Raw genomic sequence first — 20,824 nt, forward strand, 5'->3', positions numbered from 1 at the left:
AGATGGCGAAGGTATTGAATTTATTCTTCTCCTCAGTCTTCACAAGGGAATCAGGGGGCTTCAGTTACCAAAACTGCAGTGTTTATCCTCATGACACATCACAGGAAGCACCTCCATGGTTAATTAAATAAAAATTAGACTTGAGAAACTTAACATTAATAAATCACCGGGACCAGATGGCTTGCACCCGAGGGTGCTTGGGAAACTCAGTCAAGTGATTGCCAGACCGTTGTTCCTAATTTTTACAGACATTCTACTGACTGGAATGGTACCAGCTGATTGGAGAAAAGCCAACATAGCACCAATATTTAAAAAGGGCCCAAAATACATCCCTGGGAATTACAGACCAGTTAGTCTAACATCAATAGTATGTAAACTCTTGGAGGTGATGATAAGGGACTATATACAAGATTTTAGTAATGAGAACTGTATCATTAGCAGTAATCAGCATGGATTCATGAAGAATCGTTCTTGCCAAACCAATCTACTAACCTTCTATGAGGAGGTGAGTTGCCAGCTAGGTGTATCTGGATTTTGCAAAAGCATTTGACACAGTTCCCCATAAACGTTTACTGTACAAAATAAGATCCGTTGGCATGGACCATAGGGTGAGTACATAGATTGAAAACTGGCTACAAGGGCGAGTTCAGAGGGTGGGGATAAATGGGGAGTACTTGGAATGGTCAGGGGTGGTTAGTGGGGTCCCCCAGGGTTCTTTGCTGGGACCAATCCTGTTAATATGTTCATAAACGACCTGGAGGATAGGGTAAACAGTTCAATTCCTGTATTTGTGGACGATACTAAGCTAAGCAGGGCAATAAGTTCTCCCTAGGATGTGGAAACCTTGCAAAAAGATCTGAACTAATTAATGGGGTGGGCAACTACATGGCAAATGAGGTTCAATGTAGAAAAATGTAAAATAATGCATCTGGGTGGCAAAAATATGAATGCAATCTATACACTGGGGGGAGAACCACTGAGGAATCTAGGATGAAAAAGGACCTGGGGGTCCTAGTAGATGTTAGGCTCGGCAATGCCAAGCTGCTGCTAACAAAGCAAACAGAATATTGGCATGCATTAAAAAGGGGATTCATTCCAGAGATAAAACAATAATTCTCCCGCTCTACAAGACTCTGGTCCGGCCGCACCTAGAGTATGCTGTCCATTTTTGGGAACCAGTCCTCAGGAAGGATGTACTGGAAATGGAGCGAGTACAAAGAAGGAACAAAGCTAATAAAGGGTCTGGAGGATATTAGTTATGAGGAAAGGTTGTGAGCACTGAACTTATTCTCTTTGGAGAAGAGATGCTTGAGAGGGGATATGATTTCAATTTACAAATACCATACTGGTGACCCCACAAGAGAGATAAAACTTTTTCATGGAAGGAAGTTTAAGAAGACTCGTGGTCATTAAAATTAGAAGAAAAGAGATTTAACCTTAAACTACGTAGAGATTTCTTTACTGTATGGATGTGGAATTCCCTTCCACAGGTGGTGGTCTCAGCGGGGGGGGGGGGGGGGGGCATCGATAGTATCAAGAAACTATTAAATAAGCACCTGAACGACCACAACATACAGGGATATACAAGGTAATACTGACATATAATCACACACATAGGTTGAACGTGATGGACTTGTGTCTTTTTTTTTGACCTCACCTACTATGTAACTATGTAACTATGTCTTTTATTTTTTTCAACACTGAAAGCAAAACATAATCCTACAGCTGTAACATCTGTGACATACTATCACTAGTAGTAGGATGCAGCTGCTAACAGAATTTCTAGCCTAGATGAAGCATATGAATTAACTAGGGGCCTTCATAGTGTATATAGGATGTGGGCTGCCAAGTATGAGATACTGCAAATTTCAAATTCATTACTGTAAAGTCCTTTGATATTACCACTTGTTCTTTATCCTGAACTATAATATTGAGTGTTAAGATAAATGCATTAAGTGAACAGCCTTACTTTTTGATGAGCATACTGTGTCTTGACATTTGTTTTCTGTTGTTTTAAATGTATGATTAGGCAACCGATGAGGATGCAGAAGAGCCAAACAATGTAGTAAATTATTCCATCATGCAAGCTGATCCGGACAATGTCTTTGATATAGACCAGAATACTGGAGAGATAAAACTCAAATCCTATATCAGGTCTCTGGATGTAATCCAGAACATCACCCGTAACAAAAACTGCAAATGGTCTGTGGTTGTACAGGCAAAAGATAGAGGTTCCCCATCATTCAGCACTACTGCAGTGGTCAAGATTGATGTAACTGAGGAGGTAAGATTTTGATTGCTTGTTTTAAAATTTTGATTGCTTCTTTTTCAAGAATAAATACAATTTAGTGATCAGCTTCCACCAAACATAAAATTTTGTTTAGGATAGAGGGAAGAAGGTTAATAATACATGTCATATTTTTATTGCTGTTTGTGTTCATGTTGGGAAATTTCACTTTTTATTCATGGGAAACAATGACACACATCATGTCACCCAGGCAGAACATTTCACCAGTGGGGACACAGAAATTATAACCTTACAGAGTTTAAAGTGGTTGTAAACCCTTACACATACCCAGTGAAGGAACTAGCCTCAAGTTATATACTGGGATGAAACCAATCCTCCTACATCGGTTGTACCTGTTTATCTGCACCAATTTCTTATGTAAAGTAGATTGTTCCAAAAACACACAGATGCAATGATTTTTTTTCAGCCCTCCTAGTAGGGGACAGAGATCTGACATTACACATACTGTAGAGCATAGAGCATAAAGCACAGAGGTCCCTGATATCTGACAGCTGATTGGAGGCAAGGAACACCCCCCCCCACCCCTACACACACACACACACACACACACAGGTTGATAGACAAATACACAGAGCTGAGGCTATGAGTAACCTGCTGTGTGATGGAAAGGGGAGAGCCATCTCCCTTTTATGCTGTTGTGTCAGGAAAAACTGTCAATAGTGACTCATGCTGATAGCAGAGATAGGATAGATCATAGAAGAGCCACACTCAGTGCTTTGGATTTAGGCTATTACACACACTATAGTGGGATGTGATTTGTTCATTTTTTATGTATATGGTTTACAACCTTCAATATTCAACATTCAAAAATGTTACTAGGCCATATAATTATAAAAAAAAAAAATCACATATTACCCCTGTTAATGACTAAGTTAGTAAGTAGAAAGGGGCAAGCAATTTGGAGGGCAAGGTGGGGGGAAAAGGAGAGTGGCTGAGACAAATATGTTCCTGTGGATGCAGGGAGGCTTATCCACACTGACAGTCATAAGCGGCATGCAAGGGTGGCTTGATAGGATCCTATGAGGGAAAAAAAGCAACCCTGAAACTAAAATTTGGGCTAAGCTGAGCTAAGGACTGAGGTGATCAGCTGAGTCCAGGGGAAAGGACAAGCTGAATACATGAGTAAGCAACATACGCAGAACCATGCCACCATACCACAGTTAGTGCCAGCGAGGAGTGTAGATACATTAAAAAAAACTTTAAGATGTGTTTCTCAGCAAACAATCTACAGGGATATGGAAATTGGTACACAATACAGATTGAACTGGATAGACCAGTGTCTTTCTTCAACCTTACCAACTATGTATCTATATACTGGTTAGATCAACAGGCAGAAATAAGGGAAAAAGCCCCAAAAAAGAAATTAGATGCAACAACTACATGTAGAAAGTGGTAACCTTTAATACATTTTTGTCTTTGAGTTTAATAGCGCTTTAACAGTACTCCTTTAAATAATGCCCAATATTCAGCTCTATGTAGCCATGCTACATTTTCATCTTGGCATGCTGGGCATGCCACATCCTTTATCCATGCTGTCCCTCTTTCTGAAAGTCTAAAGTTCAAAGGTTGTTGTAGTCCCTGAAATTAATGCTGGGGGTAATTTTGCAGTCATTGACTCTAATGCTGCAGACACTGACACCAGCGTCGAGGGTAATCATTTTTAGACACTGACACCAATGATGGGTGGGTTTATTGCAGACAGTGATACTGGGGTTTATAATTGCAGAATCCAGTTAATAGCACCACTATATTCTCACCAATTATTACTTTTGTTGATTGAGATTGTGAAGTTGACATTTTGCTTTATCTATCTGGCATGTTTCTTACAAACATTTTTCAACACACTATGCTCAAAAGGTTGTTTACCGCTGACTTATACCCAAAAACTGAGCCATGGTTTTATCCTCTAATCATACCATACAGTTTTATAAAAGATTGTCATTTTTTTGTAATTATTTGTAAATGTATTAAGGTTCTCATAAACAAGTCATACACTATTGCATTATTTCATTAAATTTAAAGTAAAATAATAAACAAAATAATTTATTCTGTAAAATATGATGTTAGTTTGCTAAAGAGCATGTCAGTTGGATGTTTTGAGAATCTCAATTTACATGATTTCCAAAGGTATGCATTTAAAGCCCAACTGTGGACAAAACAAGAATTTGACTACTGTTTCATTCTTTTTTTATTGTGTTATACAGTGGGGCAAAAAAGTATTTAGTCAACCACCAATTGTGCAAGTTCTCCCGCTTAAAAAGTTGAGAGAGGCCTGTAATTGTCATCATAGGTATACCTCAACTATGAGAGACAAAATGTGGAAACAAATACAGACAATCACATTGTCTGATTTTTGAAAGAATTTATTGCAAATTATGGTGGAAAATAAGTATTTGGTCAATATCAAAAGTTTATCTCAATACTTTGTTATATATCCTTTGTTGGCAGTGACACAGGTCAAACGTTTTCTGTAAGTCTTCACAAGGTTGTCACACACTGCTGCTGATATGTTGGCCCATTCCTCCATGCAGATCTTCTCTAGAGCTATGATGTTTTGGGGCTGTCGCTGGGCAACACGGATTTTCAACTTCCTCCAAAGGTTTTCTATGGGGTTGAGATCTGGAGACTGGCTAGGCCACTCCAGGACCTTGAAATGCTTCTTACGAAGCCACTCCTTCGTTGCCCGGGCGGTGTGTTTGGGATCATTGTCATGCTGAAAGACCCAGCCACGTTTCATCTTCAATGCACTTGCTGATGGGAGGAGGTTTGCATTCAAAATCTCACGAAACATGGCCCCATTCATTCTTTCATGTACACAGACCCTTTGCAGAGAAACAGCCCCATAGCATGATGTTGCCACCCCCATGCTTCACAGTAGGTATGGTGTTCTTTGGTTGCAACTCAGCATTCTTTCTCCTCCAAACATGATGAGTTGTGTTTCTACCAAACAGTTCTACTTTGGTTTCATCTGATCATATGACATTCTCCCAATCCTCTTCTGGATCATCCAGATGCTCTCTAGCAAACCTCAGATGGGCCCGGACATGTACTGGCTTAAGCAGGGGGACACGTCTTGCACTGCAGGATCTGAGTCCGTGGCGGCGTAGTGCGTTACTGATGGTAGCCTTTGTTACGTTGGTCCTAGCTCTCTGCAGGTCATTCACTAGGTCCCCCTGTGTGGTTCTGGGATTTTTGCTCACCGTTCTTGTGATCATTTTGACCCCATGGAGTGAGATCTTGCGTGGAGCCCCAAATCGAGGGAGATTATCAGTGGTCTTGTATGTCTTCCATTTTCTAATTATTGCTCCCACAGTTGATTTCTTCACACCAAGCTGCTTGCCTATTGCAGATTTAGTCTTCCCAGCCTGGTGCAGATCTACAATTTTGTTTCTGGTGTCCTTCGATAGCTCTTTGGTCTTCACCATAGTGGAGTTTGGAGTGTGACTGTTTGAGGTTGTGGACAGGTGTCTTTTATACTGATAACAAGTTCAAACAGGTGCCATTAATACAGGTAATAAGTGGAGGACAGAAGAGCCTCTTAAAGAAGAAGATACAGGTCTGTGAGAGCCAGAAATCTTGCTTGTTTGTAGGTGACCAAATACTTAATTTCCATCATAATTTGCAAATAAAATCTTTCAAAAATAAGACAATGTGATTGTCTAGATTTGTTTCCACATTTTGTCTCTCATAGTTGAGGTATACCTATGATGACAATTACAGGCCTCTCTCATCTTTTTAAGTGGGAGAACTTGCACAATTGGTGGCTGATTAAATATTTTTTTGCCCCACTGTATTTTTAGGTATTTTGGTTCTTACAATCAATCCCAATGAAAAGGAATAACCTATTACTGTTGCAGTTTTGGTATACTCAGGTTAATGCTCCTAGTTAGGAGTTGATTGATTTGCTGAGGCAAAAAACTGTATAATCCAAACCGGTCTAGATTATCCCTTGGTAATCCTTAATCTGGGCTTCTTCATACCTAGTTCCTCTCCCCTCAGAAAAAGGAACAATAGCCTGTAATACAATTACTTATGTATGCTGGGATAACTACAGTCAGAAGGCCTGCAAGTATGGGAACTTTGCATTGTGTTGATGCTATCCCATATACTAGCCAGTGTGCTGGTCATTGAAGTGCACCATGGGGCTTGCATCAAAAAAAATTACCTCCATCAAAATTATCACCATACTTCATGGATTTGATTACTGAAGGATGGATACTCCCCCTTAATATAGTCCCCAGTATATTTTGGCTTCTTAAGGCGTTCATCTAATCATTCTACCCTCTCACTAAAAACATCACTACCCCATAAATCTTAGTTTATTAAACCATAATACAAAATAATTCAAATATATCTAGGACCACCTCCACATTACTTCAAGACAAAAATGCAGCTAAGGTTAAATTGGGTGATATACTAAACTATCCTTTGGGACTTTTGTACTATTTATTTTATGTCTCTGTCTTTCTGCCCTGATGTCCTTCACATTTCAATTTCTCTCTCCTTTCTTTATTTGCGTTTTACAGTACCTTTTTTATCACTTTATGTTAGTGTTCTATAGTGGTGAACCTTATGTTTTGTCTATGCATGCTATAGTTTATTGTTGCATGGGTAGTTGAAAGTACAGATAAATTATATCAATGGGCAACATATGTGACTTAAAGAAACATGGGTATGTCTCACACATATGCTGTAAATGGTATAGAAATTACAAAGTGCAGTATGTAAATACTGTTTTTTTTTTTTTTTCTTATTTAATGGCTTATAAATAAAAGAAACAGAAGAACAAGCTCAGAATAGTGTAAACTTTCAGGATCTTTTGACTGTCATCTAGTAAGAATTTTAAACAATAAGTTGCTTTATTTTTTGGCAATCCAATTAAATATTGAATGATGAAGTTCCAGTGCAATCCAATGCTGACTCTTTTGGGTATCAGCTGTCACACACCTTAAGGATCTCTAATGTAGTATCAGATTAAAGGAAAACTGTAATTTGCCAAAAATAGTTAAACTGGTAATATTGTTGAATTGTTGGCAACTAAATATTCCTGATTATACTTGTAATGTCATACTGAGAGCTTTGAAACCTGAAATGCTCAGTTATGCAGCTAGTGACTTAATATAGGAGATTAGCTCTTTGGTCCTTTCCTTCCTACGCCTCTCTATCAGGCTTTGTAACGGTCATGAGCATGCTGAACCACACATGAGAGGAAAGAGAGTGCTGAATTAGTGTGCAGCAATTACATAATAGTAATAGAACAAAGTTAGTCTATTCACAACACAGTTCTTCTACTATGTTGAGGGACATGTGTTCCTTTCCTCCAATCAGCTCTCGTACAGTGTAACTGCAGTTTCTCCACCCTCTGCTCTGTGCTGAGACAGGTGAAGAATGATTTTTAACACGATCTGCACTTCTGAAAAGGGTGTAGAGAGGGGAAGACTGCAGATAAACCAATAAAGCCTATGTAGGAGGATTTGTTTAATCTCTGTCTATCACCTGAGGCTGTTCACATGAGGGTTTACAACCACTTTAAGTATGAATGAATATCATATTAATATGATCAATACAGTATGACTTTGTATAAGTTTATTTTGGTCATATGGATCAAGTGTCAGTATTGAAACAAGGAGAACTTTAATACAGATCACATTTTTAGCAAATGGAGGTCTGTTAATTTTCTAAGATTGCTGATTTTGGATATTTACAGACCTTTGGCCATGCATTAACCTAATGGTTAGGTTAATGCATGGCCAAAGGTCTGTAAATATCCAAAATCAGCAATCTTAGAAAATTAACAGACCTCCATTTGCTAAAAATGTGATCTGTATTAAAGTTCTCCTTGTTAATTTTCTAAGATTGCTGATTTTGGATATTTACAGACCTTTGGCCATGCATTAACCTAATGGTTTAAAGCTTTACTCCAAGCCAACAGCTACATACACACATAAAATGCATTTATGGGAACTGTTTTACAAAGGATTTGTGTTTCTGTTTGGTCACATCTGAGATTTTCACAGCCCTATGCCTGAGGGCACAGCCAGATGGATACCACTACTTTCCCTTTTACAGTTAGCATGTTCCTTTGTCAGCACATCTGCACAAACTGTTGGCACTATATAGTTCCTGTATAATAATAATAATAATAATAATTTGCATGCAACACACCTGATTGACTCTTATGCCATGTACACACGGGTGAACTTTTCGACCGGACTGGGCCGACGGAACAAATCCATCGGACAATCCGACCATGTGTGGGCTTCATCAGACCTTCAGCAGACTTTTTCTGTCGAAAATCAGATGGACTTTAGATTTGGAACATGTTTCAAATCTTTCCGACAGACTCGGGTCCGGTCGAAAAATCTGTTCGACTTTATGCTAGTTCGACGGACAAAAAAGGGTGCAAGGGCAGCTATTGGCTACTGGCTATGAACTTCCTTATTCTAGTCCCTTCCCACATCATCACGTTCATACCAATGGACTTTCAAACGGACTTTAGTCCGTTTGTGTGTGGGCAAGTCTGGTCGTCCAAAAGTCCGTCGGAAAGACCATCGACGTTTGATACTGAAAAGTCCGCCCGTGTGTACACGGCATTAGTCTTGCCCCACTCTCTCCTGGGGATTGCAAGGTTTATGCCAAGTGAAATTTCAGGTAGCTACACAAGTTCCATTAAAAAAAAATATGAATGATTAGGTAATGCATACATAGTTGGCTTAGCTTTGTCTTTTATATCTGCCTGGAGTTCAGATAGAGTTGGATTGTTTATAGACATTATATCAATCTGCTTTATGTAAACAGTGTAACGCTACTGTTTTGAGGTGTCAACCCAAATTTTTAGACTCCATGACAAACAGAACAACATTTTCATTTATGGCATGTTTGGTAGAGCACATAGGAGCCAGGAAAAGACTTTCGTACATTAGCTCTTTCATCCTGTAACTTTTTTTTACATTAAGATCCACTGCTTAGTAGATGTCTACATCACTTTTGTGTGTGTGTGTGTGTGTGTGTGGGGAAAACTAGTAATTATTAATCACCATACGCTTTGCATTTCATAATCCTATTTTCCTCCACTTTTCCATTTCCGCATTACCTGTTTTCATGTTTACCATTTCCAGATCAGATCGAGGGTAAAGTCCTATGTTTTGAGTCTCAGGAGGCGGCCATGGATGATATTTGTAATTTGCATGAGTACAGTCCTCTCCAGCATTTCTGTTACTATAGTGATTTCCACCATCATGTACTGGAAAAGTGTGAAAAGATCCAAAATTCATCCCAGAGGCAGAGTCAAAAAGATTGTTAGGGGTCCACCAAGGGAAGCCTTTCATTAACTGAGAGAGCATTTCTAAATGTACTCCACACTATGCCAAATGACCCAACTAACTAATGTATGAAACCTGTATATTATAATAAGCAAATATAGTCTGTAAAAGAGTACAAGAATACAAAATATAAATGTCTGTGAGTGGCATAATTCAAAGTATGCATGTTCCATGATCCCTCTGTGACTCCCTCTTCTCTACTGGAAACTGTTTTGCTTTTCATCACTGTTTACTTTCCCATAGGCCCTGGGCACTTCCAGATTTAACCTTCAACTACACTTGCTGGTGATGTTTGGTACAGGCCCCCACAAGTAATATATAATATTATTTTATGAGTGCCTTGTATTAGAAGTCTTCATCATTGGGGGGTTAAGTGATTAGCTGTGCATATGAATAGAAAGCAGGCTTAGAAGAAGGAGAGAAAATTGAATTTGCATGAAAATTCCCAGTCCTTGCAGTGTTCTGAAAAGGTTATTTTGAGTTTCGGTATGTTTGTTTTATTTTATGTGTAACTGATGTCATGCATAATAAATTATTTTTAATTTAAATCCATCTTCTTGTTGTTAAAGTACCATTTTTCTGAAAAACATTGTATTCTAATAACTGGATGCAGTAAATACATTATATGACACCATTCTGTATCTGCTTTCCTTTTTGGTTTAATGTATCATGCATTTATTATCATTTTGTCCACATTAACATTTAGACTAAGCTTTCCAGCAAATATGACAGTGGCACCCCTGAATTTTTTTTTTTATAATTTAAAGGGCCACTCTCAAGAACACCCAGTCCTCATCACTCACAATGCTCTCAGTTAATCCCACTCCTCAGTACTCACAATGCTCCCAGTTACTCCCAGTCCTTAGCACTCACAATGCTCCCAGTTACTTTCAGTCCTCAGAACTCACAATGCTCCCAGTTACTCCTAGTCTTTAGTACTCACAAGAACAATATTGCTTTCTGATATCATACACTTTTTTGTATGCACAGAAAGTAGAATAAATCTTTTATTATTTTCAGTGCTGTTATTTATATTTTTTAACATTTACCTGCAGGCAAAGCTGTCCAGAAAAAGTGAAAAAGACAGAGGCTATAAAGAACCATTACACTACCGATATTACTTTCAGCAGTTAGCTTACCTTTTTATTCACAAGGTTTAAATATTTGTAAAAAAAATAGTTTGCCTGAACCCCTGTCACTGTTACTTTTGTTAGTCATCTGGGTCGGCGTATATAGAAAAACATAAGCAAAGTCATTTGATATAAAAAATAAATATATATTGTAATGTAATCAAGTTCAGTTATCAGTATATATTATTATTCATGATAGTGGTTCCTTACATACAAACACATTTTTAGAAGGAGGATTGTTGCACGTAAAATAAAATTTTGATAGATTGGATCAGGTTTGTATTTTCCAAATCACTTTAGGTACTGTTATTGATCTTTCAGAAAACCATAACTTGAAGTTAATGAAAGTATAAGGTTATATAAGCACAAGTATGTTTAAAACTATATCATCAGACAAGCCTTGATGTCATTAAGCTGTGGACTGTAGCAATACAACCTGAGTTTTAGAATTGACTACTCATTAGTGTGATGCCTTATTGCATAGCTATAATATGTTGCAGAAAATGGCAGACATACGGCATGGGTAGAATCTGTCACATGTTATCTTTGTACTCTTTTACAGACCCTTCTACACAAGGGGCCTGTGGCTGCCTTTTTGATGCAAAGTAAAGATAACCCCATGAAAGCCTTGGGGGTGCTAGCTGGTGTCATGGCAATTATGGTGGTCATTACAGTCTTAATTTCTACTGCCATGTTTTGGCGCAACAAAAAATCTAATAAAGTCATGCCCCTGAGGAAAATAATTAGAAGGAGAAGACCAGACCACCCCTCCAGGACAATTAGGACAGAATGGTTGAAGTTCAAGAAGTCTTCAAGTTCTTCTGAAAAGTTTGCCATGGAAGATGTGGAAGTCAGTCTTCAAAATGAGAATGGTAATAACAACAGTCAATGTATCTCATTCCCACCACATGCCCCCTGCCCTCCTCCACTTCCACGCCTAATACCAAGACAGAGTAAGACCGAATGGAGCGTGCCCACTGTCTCTGGATCTTTGACGCCCAAGATTATTGATCAGCAAATGAAAGAGAAAGTTCCAAGTGCCAGTGCTGCTCTCGTATCTGAACTGAAACAAATGCTGGAGAAGAAAAATGCCGGGAGCTCAGTGTCTTTTTACTAGTTTTCCATATGTATATGTTAAGGAAACATTTTATTAAGAATGCACCAAGGTTCATTGTATATTGTGTAATGTCTAAAAGCAAACTATGTTAATGAGAAACACATCACCTGTAACTAGAAAAAAAAATGCTCTGTATTTGCTTTAAAAATATGCAGAGAAATAAGGACATGCACATCCTTATAATATGTTGTTTGTAATGTTGTTTATAACACAGCACAATCTTTATTACAGTTTTCTGTTAAATCTTAAAGTGTATGTAAAGGCAAAGTTTTTTTTTTTTTCTTGTTTTTAATTTTAGTTTTGAGTGGACTCCAAGAAAATTTTTAACTAGATTAGATTATGTTGGGTTTATTTTTGTTTTACTACACCAATATGTTTATTTGTTATAATACCCCAAAAATCTTCCTGGATTTTACAACAATTGGAGCACCCTTATTGCATTCTTTACTTTTGACTTCTCTCAAGGTGTCCTTAAAGGTTCTCTGGTTAATGAGCACTGCCTAACTGGAACCAGTGAGCTTCTGAAAAAAGACTTGGAATTGACAATTAAGCACCTTGTGTTTTTTTATTTCAAGTTTTTATTTCTGTCTATGTACCTGCTTGGGAGCTAAAATCCCCTATTTGTCTTGGTGACAGTTTACATCCATACATAAGGTCCTCCAATTTTCCAACAGGGACAAATGTTCTGATGATAAATAGGATAAGATTTAACTGTATTTCCTCACATCTCAAAACAGGCAGTAAATAAAACTCTCCCCAGCAAGACTATACATTTTGACTATACATACACTCAGGGCTTTTTTTCTCAGAGAATAGGTGCAGGAACCCACCCTCCCCAGTCAACTCCCCACCCTCAGCCCCACCCACTCCTGCCCACAGCCCCACCCCTACTGCCCCCAATCTCGCCATTCCTTGCTTGGGGGAGAGAAGTAAAATAATGCCAAATAATGGGTGTGGTCAAAGCTCAGAACTGCATTTCACACACAATTCAAAGTTCAGGAAAAGTAACACACAGAGTTGTGCAGTGGAGAAGTGTGTATCACTAAGTGTGCATAAAAAAATATTAGCATCCCCATTCATAGCTCAACTCCCACCCCCTCCAGTCAGGGAGGTCCCCCTCCACACCTTCCCTCCTCATCTGAAGCTCACTGTCTCCCACCTGTCTATAGGTCATCCTCTCCCCCATCCAGAACTCACCTTCTCTCCCCATTCACAGGTCACCTTCTCTCCCCCCATCAACAGCACACCTTCCCTCCCCATCTGAAGCTCACCATCTTCCCCCCATCCACAACTCACCTTCCCTCCCCATCCACAGCTCACCCTCAACCCCCCTTCTCTTCCCCATGTTCCACAGTTTACCTTAGCGTGCGGCCGTGCGCTCTCCCCCATCCACAACTCACTTTTGTACCCTTTGTCAACATGTTACCTCTGCACCCCCATCCACAGATTATCTATCTGTCTCTCCACATTTCACTTCTGCACCCATGGCTACAGCTCCCCTTAATCCATAGCTCTCAACCTCCAATATTTCACCTCTGCACCCCCAGCTCCCCACAGCTTTCACTGTGCACAAATCAGGGGTGGATCCAGAGCCTAGTCTCGGGAGGGGCAAAAAACAAAAATATGTTTTTTTGGGGGCAATTTGTCCCCCAAAGCTCAGAACTGCATTTCACACACAATTCAAAGTTCAGGAAAAGTAACACACAGAGTTGTGCAGTGGAGAAGTGTGTATCACTAAGTGTGCATAAAAAAATATTAGCATCCCCATTCATAGCTCAACTCCCACCCCCTCCAGTCAGGGAGGTCCCCCTCCACACCTTCCCTCCTCATCTGAAGCTCACTGTCTCCCACCTGTCTATAGGTCATCCTCTCCCCCATCCAGAACTCACCTTCTCTCCCCATTCACAGGTCACCTTCTCTCCCCCCATCAACAGCACACCTTCCCTCCCCATCTGAAGCTCACCATCTTCCCCCCATCCACAACTCACCTTCCCTCCCCATCCACAGCTCACCCTCTCCCCCTTGTGTACAGGTCACCTTCTCTTCCCCCCTGTCCAAAGGTCACCCTCTCCCCCATTCACAGGTCACCCTCTCCCTCCCCTATTAACAGGTCACCCTCTCCTTCCCCTATACACAAGTCACCCTCTCCCTCCCCTATACACAGGTCACCCTCTCCCTCCCCTATACACAGGTCACCCTCTCCCTCCCTATACACAGGTCACCCTCTCCCCCTTGTGTACAGGTCACCTTCTCTTCCCCCCCGTCCAAAGGTCACCCTCTCCCTCCCCTTTACACAGGTCACCCTCTCGCTTCCTATACGCAGGTCACCCTCTCCCTCCCCTATACACAGGTCACCCTCTCCCTCCCTATACACAGGTCACCGTCTCCCTCCTCTATACACAGGTCACCCTCTCCCTCCCCTATACATAGGACATCCTCTCCCTCCCTATACACAGGTCACCCTCTCCCTCCCCTATAGACAGGTCACCGTCTCCCTCCTCTATACACAGGTCACCGTCTCCCTCCCCTATGCACAGGTCACCCTCTCCCTCCCCTATACACAGGTCATCATCTCCCTCCTCTATACACAGGTCACCCTCTCCCTCCCTATACACAGGTCACCCTCTCCCTCCCCTATACACAGGTAATCGTCTCCCTCCTCTATACACAGGTCACCCTCTCCCTCCCTATACACAGGTCACCCTCTCCCTCCCCTATACACAGGTCACCGTCTCCCTCCCCTATACACAGGTCATCGTCTCCCTCCTCTATACACATTTCACCCTCTCCCTCCCTATACACAGGTCACCCTCTCCCTCCCCTATACACAGGTCACCCTCTACCTCCCTTATACACAGGTCACCCTCTCCCTCCCCTATACACAGGTCACCCTCTCCCTCCCTATACACAGGTCACCCTCTCCCTCCCCTATACACAGGTCACCTTCTCCCCCCCACCTCACAGCTCAACCCCCCTTCTCTTCCCCATGTTCCACAGTTTACCTTAGCATGCGGCCGTGCGCTCTCCCCCATCCACAACTCACTTTTGTACCCTTTGTCAACATGTTACCTCTGCACCCCCATCCACAGATTATCTATCTGTCTCTCCACATTTCACTTCTGCACCCATGGCTACAGCTCCCCTTAATTCATAGCTCTCAACCTCCAATATTTCACCTCTGCACCCCCAGCTCCCCACAGCTTTCACTGTGCACAAATCAGGGGTGGATCCAGAGCCTAGTCTCGGGAGGGGCAAAAAACAAAAATATGTTTTTTTGGGGGAAATTTGTCGGGGAAACGGCTGGTATTGGCGCTTCAATCATCCCGTCACCATGGTTGATATGGTGTCAGGATGATTGAAGCGCATTATTTCTATTATTACATTGTTATAAAAAATAAAATAGTTCAACTCACCATAATGCAGAATCAGTGGGAGCCCTGAGCGTGTCACTTGCCACCGTCGCCTGCCACCAGATGCAGATTGTCACTTGCCACATCACCTGCCACACGTTGAGGATTGTCACTTGCCACGTCGCCTGCCACCAGATGCAGATTGTCACTTGCCATGTCACCTGTCACCAGATGTGGATTGCCATGTTGCCTGTCACCAGATGCAGATTGTCACTTGCCACGTCACCTGTCACCAGATGTGGATTGCCACTTGCCACGTCGCCTGTCACCAGATGCAGATTGTCACTTGACACGTCACCTGTCACCAGATGTGGATTGCCACTTGACATGTCACCTGTCACCAGATACAGATTGTGACTTGCCACGTCACCTGTCACACGTTGCGGATTGTCACGTGCCACGTCACCTGCCACACATTGCGGATTGTCACTTGCCACGTCACCTGCCACACATCGTGGATTGTCACTTGCCACATCATGGATTGTCACTTGCCACGTCACCTGCCACACGTTGTGGATTGTCACTTGCCACATCATGGATTGTCACTTGCCACGTCATCTGCCACACGTTGAGGATTGTAACTTGCCACGTCACCTGTCACCAGATGCAGATCATCACTTGCCACCTCACCTGCCAGCGGTTACGGATTGTCACTTGCTACGTCACGGATTGTCACTTGCCACGTCGCCTAACACATGTTACGGATTGTCACTTGCTGTGTCACTTTCCTGTGTCCCAGAGTCAGGCAGCAGATTATTAGTCAGGCAGCAGAGATATGATGTCATCTCTCTGCTTCCCACAGCTGCCTGCACAGTGAGGGCGGAACTGTACTGCAGGGATTCAGGGCGGGTGCTGGGCAGTGAGAGATGTCATCTCTCTGCTCCCCCACCCACAGCTCCCTCATTGGCCAGCCGTCTTCTCACCCACGAGCTGCCCAGCTGTTCGCCTGCTCTCTCAGGTACCGAGCCGCCTGACAGCCTGTGGAGCCGCCCGCTCTCTAACCCGCAGAGCCGCCCAGGAAGCCGCCCGCTCTGTCATCTGTGGAGCCATCCGCAGAGCTGCCAGGGAAGCCGCCCGCTCTGTCATCTGTGGAGCCATCCGCAGAACCGCCCGGGAAGCCGCCCGCTCTCTCACCTGCATTCTTGGGGGGGCAATTGCCACGTTGCCCCCCCGGATCCACCCCTGGCACAAAAAACCCCCCCATCCCCAGCTCTGACCTCTGCAGAACAACCTCAACATCTCCACAGCTGTCTCTCTGCATGGCCACCCCTCCCCCCCTTCTCCCCCTTTCCCTTCGCAGCTCTCACCTATTCAAAGTTTACAACTCAGTTTATCTCCACAGGATTAGAACAGTGCAGTCGGCTCCATTCTATAAGGTAGAATAGGCTCTCCCCCCCCTCAGCCTACTGTGCAGTCTTCTCTGTGCAGCGTCACCTGTCAGATCATCAGTGTACACAGAGCCGAGGAGGACTTTCACAGCACTTCACTCGGCTCCATGCTACACTGATCTGACAGGCAGCAGGGGGGACAGAAGATACCTCTGGAAGACCCAAATTAAAAAAACTGCTTACAGTTGCAGCGTCTGGATCCGGAGCACCTATCATCAGGTGTGGGGAAGGTGCTCTGGGTGCCAGCGCCATCATACAACCGGTGGAGGAAGTAATATAGAGAACTTCCTGTACTGGTTTCAGTATTGACTGACGGACTGGCTGCTATAGGTGGCTAAACGCCGTTCCGCTGAGTTCTGGGTGAAAAAAAGCCCCGCATACACTTTAAAGCAACTTTGTCACTAAAGTAAAATGTCACGATAAAGAGCTCCCTGCAAAGAAAACATTAATTACTCTCCTCTTCTGTTGCTCACTTTGCTGATCTCTGCAGTAGTGAACACTGGACACTTGAAGAACCCTCTTCACTCTGGGGTTCCCCCTGCTGGCCCTTATGTCACTACACAGCAGAGATCTAAGGGCTTGCAAACCATGGTTTCAGGGAAAGGGGGCATATAATCATAATCATATAATAAAACAAGTCTAGGGAGAAAAGTGGCAGAAGTAATTTGGGGGTACAGTAGGTTTGGTCAGAGCTAGGTCAATTCTTACATAAAGCTGATGTGAGGAAAAAAAAAAAAAAACAAGAGTACTGGTTAGCTTCTGGATTCAGACAACTCCATACATCTGTCAACCCAATTCCTTTAAAAACTTGGCAAATGGAGAAGGAGAGGAACAGCTAGGCTAAACTCAGGACCAGATAATGGGGATCTGTCAACACTGGGAAACACAAATTGTTAAAGTGTATCTCTATAAAAACTTTGATTGTATTATAGTTTTGGATGGAGAAGGGAAGGGTTAGACTCTCTGCCAAGTTTGTATTGCTGCCTGTGTTCCCCTTGGGGGGATTCACCCCTCTATTTGTCCTGGTAAACATTGTAGCAAAGACAGAAAGTGCTAGGAAATTTCATATATTGTCTCCAAATCAAGAGGTATGGGGAAATTTTCCAATGGGGACCTCTTTGGTGGAGGCAACAGTCTAAGACAGTGGTTCTCAACTCCTGTCCTCAGGACCCACTAACAGGCCAGATTTGCAAGATAACTGAAATACATCACAGGTGTATTCTAGTCTGCATATCCCCAAGGTAATACTTAAAATCTGGCTTGTTAGTGGGCCCTGAGGACAGGAGTTGAGAACCACTGGTCTTAGAGATAATTCCTCCTAGATTGAGACATGTCCTCTAATTTCTCGTTGCTTCTCTGGGACAGGCTGTGGAGAGAATGTTCCCTAATGGTACAGAAACAGCAAAAAAAAAACTGGCAGGGTTTTTAACCCTTTATTATTTCCAAAACATAAAAGAATGCACAAAGTAAAGAAAAATGCAGATGTACTGTTAAAGAAATAGCAAAAAACATGCAACAGGCAGTGGGATGAAAGGGAAACAATTAAACATACTGTAAACATATCAAAGTGAACAAAAACTTCACACTGTCTCAATAACAAGGACAACCTGAACTTTGATCCCTTCATGGCTGAATAGGCTAATAACTGACAGTCAGGAGCTATCTTTGAATGTAGCTGTTTTAATTTAATAGTTGTGAAGAAGATAGAAGGTTTTACCTTTATTTATTTATTTTTTACATTTAGCTGGGACTTTGTACTTACGTGTCAATCTGTGTTTTGTACACTTTCTTTAAAAAAATAATAAAAATTATTGAAATGAGAAGGTAGAAAATGAAATCACACAGTGTAACAGCAATATTGAAGAGTTGCAGTAATACAAAGTCCCAAATGGAAAAAAAACAAGTGCAAAAGAGAATGCAACTGAATGGCAGTATAAGAAAGTCCACCCTCAAAGGTAGAATCATGTTTCCAGAAATATAGGCCACAATAGGGTAAAGCATATAGGATTGTTGTGCTACAAGAAAATGTTACAAGAAAATCAGGGGTCATCAAATGAGGATAAGAAACCACAACAAGGAAGTAAAGTGATGTCTTGACTGCTGCGGAACAGGGGTATAACAAATGCTAGAAGTAAAACAGGATTCCAAATGGCAGTAGTAGAAAAATAATGTACAACAGTGAGATGTAAAGCAGTAAATGCAACCCACTACAGCCTCACCTTAGCATCAGCATGGGACTCAATCCTCTTTGGGCGACTGGAAAAAGGGACCTGCCCCCCCCCCCCCCCCCCATCTTTCGCTCAGGGTTTCATAGGGTAAACCATTGCTTATGGGATAATGAGATCCTTAGGATTTCATTTAGAGGTGAATTGAGTACTTGAAACTGACCCTCCAGAGAAAAATCAGGGAGAAAGAGATGCAAGTGTTTTCATACCTGAGTGACCCTTTCTCTCATGCTACCCAGAGCACAACATCTCATTCCTGGAAATTGAGCAACTTGGCAATTAACCTATGTGGTGAAGCCCAAGGGGGAAGGTCTAGGTGAAAAACTGTGTGCTTGTTGTGTAACAAAATCCTCAAAAAACATGAAGGGCAACAAAGCTAATGAAGGGCAACAAAGCTAATGAAGGGCAATAAAGCTAATAAAGGGTCTGGAGGATCTTAGTTATGAGGAAAGGTTGCGAGCGTTGAACTTATTCTCTCTGGAGAAGAGACGCTTGAGAGGGGATATGATTTCAATTTACAAATACTGTACTGGTGACCCCACAATAGGGATAAAAATTTTTCGCAGAAGAGAGTTTAATAAGACTCGGGGTCACTCATTACAATTAGAAGAAAAGAGGTTTAACCTTAAACTACGTAGAGGGTTCTTTACTGTAAGAGCGGTAAGGATGTGGAATTCCCTTCCACAGGCGGTGGTCTCAGCGGGGAGCATTGATAGCTTCAAGAAACTATTAGATAATCACCTGAATGACCGCAACATGCAGGGATATGTAAGGTAATACTGACACATAATCACACACATAGGTTGGACTTGATGGACGTGTGTCTTTTTTCAACCTCACCTACTATGTAACTATGTAGAGCCCAAGCAATACAATTAGTAGGTTTTCCAGAAAGGCTTCAGGTTGATCCCCCTCTGCTTTCTCTGGGAGCCCCAGCACCCAGGTGTTAGATCTCTTGTTTTCTCAGTTTTCACACTTGGTGCATTGATGTAGAGCAGTGATTGTGTTCTGAAGTTAGTGCACATCAGAGGTCAATGGCATGGTGGCAGTTCATTCAAAATGTGGTTAATAAGCATCTCAGCTTCTAACACATGGTAGTGGAGAATCTGCATGTTCTGGCACAGCAAAGAAACATCAATCCTCATCCTAATTTTCATAGTCAAGGTGGTCAGGCAACTCTCGACAATGAAAGAAAGGAGAATCTTTCGCACTATGGCCGGTGTAATCCTAAAAAAAGCTGCCAGCACAAGACTCGGTATAGAGTATAACAATGTGAAAAAACAAATGTGTGCAGCACTACAAATTATATCACAGTGAAAAAAGTAAAAATTTATTCTAAAAGATGAGCATATGCAAAATAAATCTCATACAAAAATGTCAAATCACGTGCAATAAACCACAAAAATGTATATGCACATTAATGATTAAATTATAATACACATAAAACCTAAATTAATGGCAAAGTTCAAGGTACAGTTGAAAAATCCTGTAGGATATGGATGTCAGTTCCAAATAGAGAATGGGACTGGTTTACAATCATAAAGGCAAAGTCCTTCAAAAAATCAATGTAGGGGTGTCAACAGAAGAAAAGTTATCCAAAAGCCCAAGAGAGGATCACGCCAGCCGGGTGTAATAAACAGGAGGCTTACCAGGAATATATGACCGCTATTAAATAGGTAACACGCACTTTTGATTGATAATATAACCCTTCAGACCCTTTGTCATATATTCCAAACATGAGTCACATAGCCTTAAGGTGTATCTCCTGGATAGGGATGAGCTTCGTGTTCGAGTCGAACCCATGTTCGACTCGAACATCGGCTGTTCGATCGTTCGTCGAATTGCGAACGATATGGGCCGTTCGCGCCAAATTTGTGTGGCGCGTCACGGCCCATAATTCACTGCGGCATGGCAGTGCATTGCT

The 20,824-nt window shown here is 41.8% G+C and overlaps 1 protein-coding gene across 3 annotated transcripts in view; it reads left to right on the plus strand.

Moving 5' to 3' along the window:
• The window catches only part of CDHR1 (cadherin related family member 1), a 326,479-nt gene extending 308,834 nt beyond the window's left edge, over nt 1-17,645 (plus strand). For 2 of the 3 annotated variants that reach the window (XM_073596894.1, XM_073596893.1), the window contains 2 exons: nt 2,030-2,284; nt 11,323-17,645. In XM_073596894.1, coding sequence (XP_073452995.1) covers nt 2,030-2,284; nt 11,323-11,877 — 810 coding nt within the window. In that variant the 3' untranslated portion in view covers nt 11,878-17,645. Of the gene's footprint in view, nt 1-2,029; nt 2,285-9,426; nt 10,152-11,322 lie in introns of those variants that run through there. The other variant, XM_073596895.1, reaches the window with a different exon arrangement.
• Nucleotides 17,646-20,824: the final 3,179 nt, after the last annotated feature.

This window comes from Aquarana catesbeiana, linkage group LG08 (assembly GCF_042186555.1).
Source record: "Aquarana catesbeiana isolate 2022-GZ linkage group LG08, ASM4218655v1, whole genome shotgun sequence".
Lineage (NCBI taxonomy): Eukaryota > Metazoa > Chordata > Amphibia > Anura > Ranidae > Aquarana > Aquarana catesbeiana.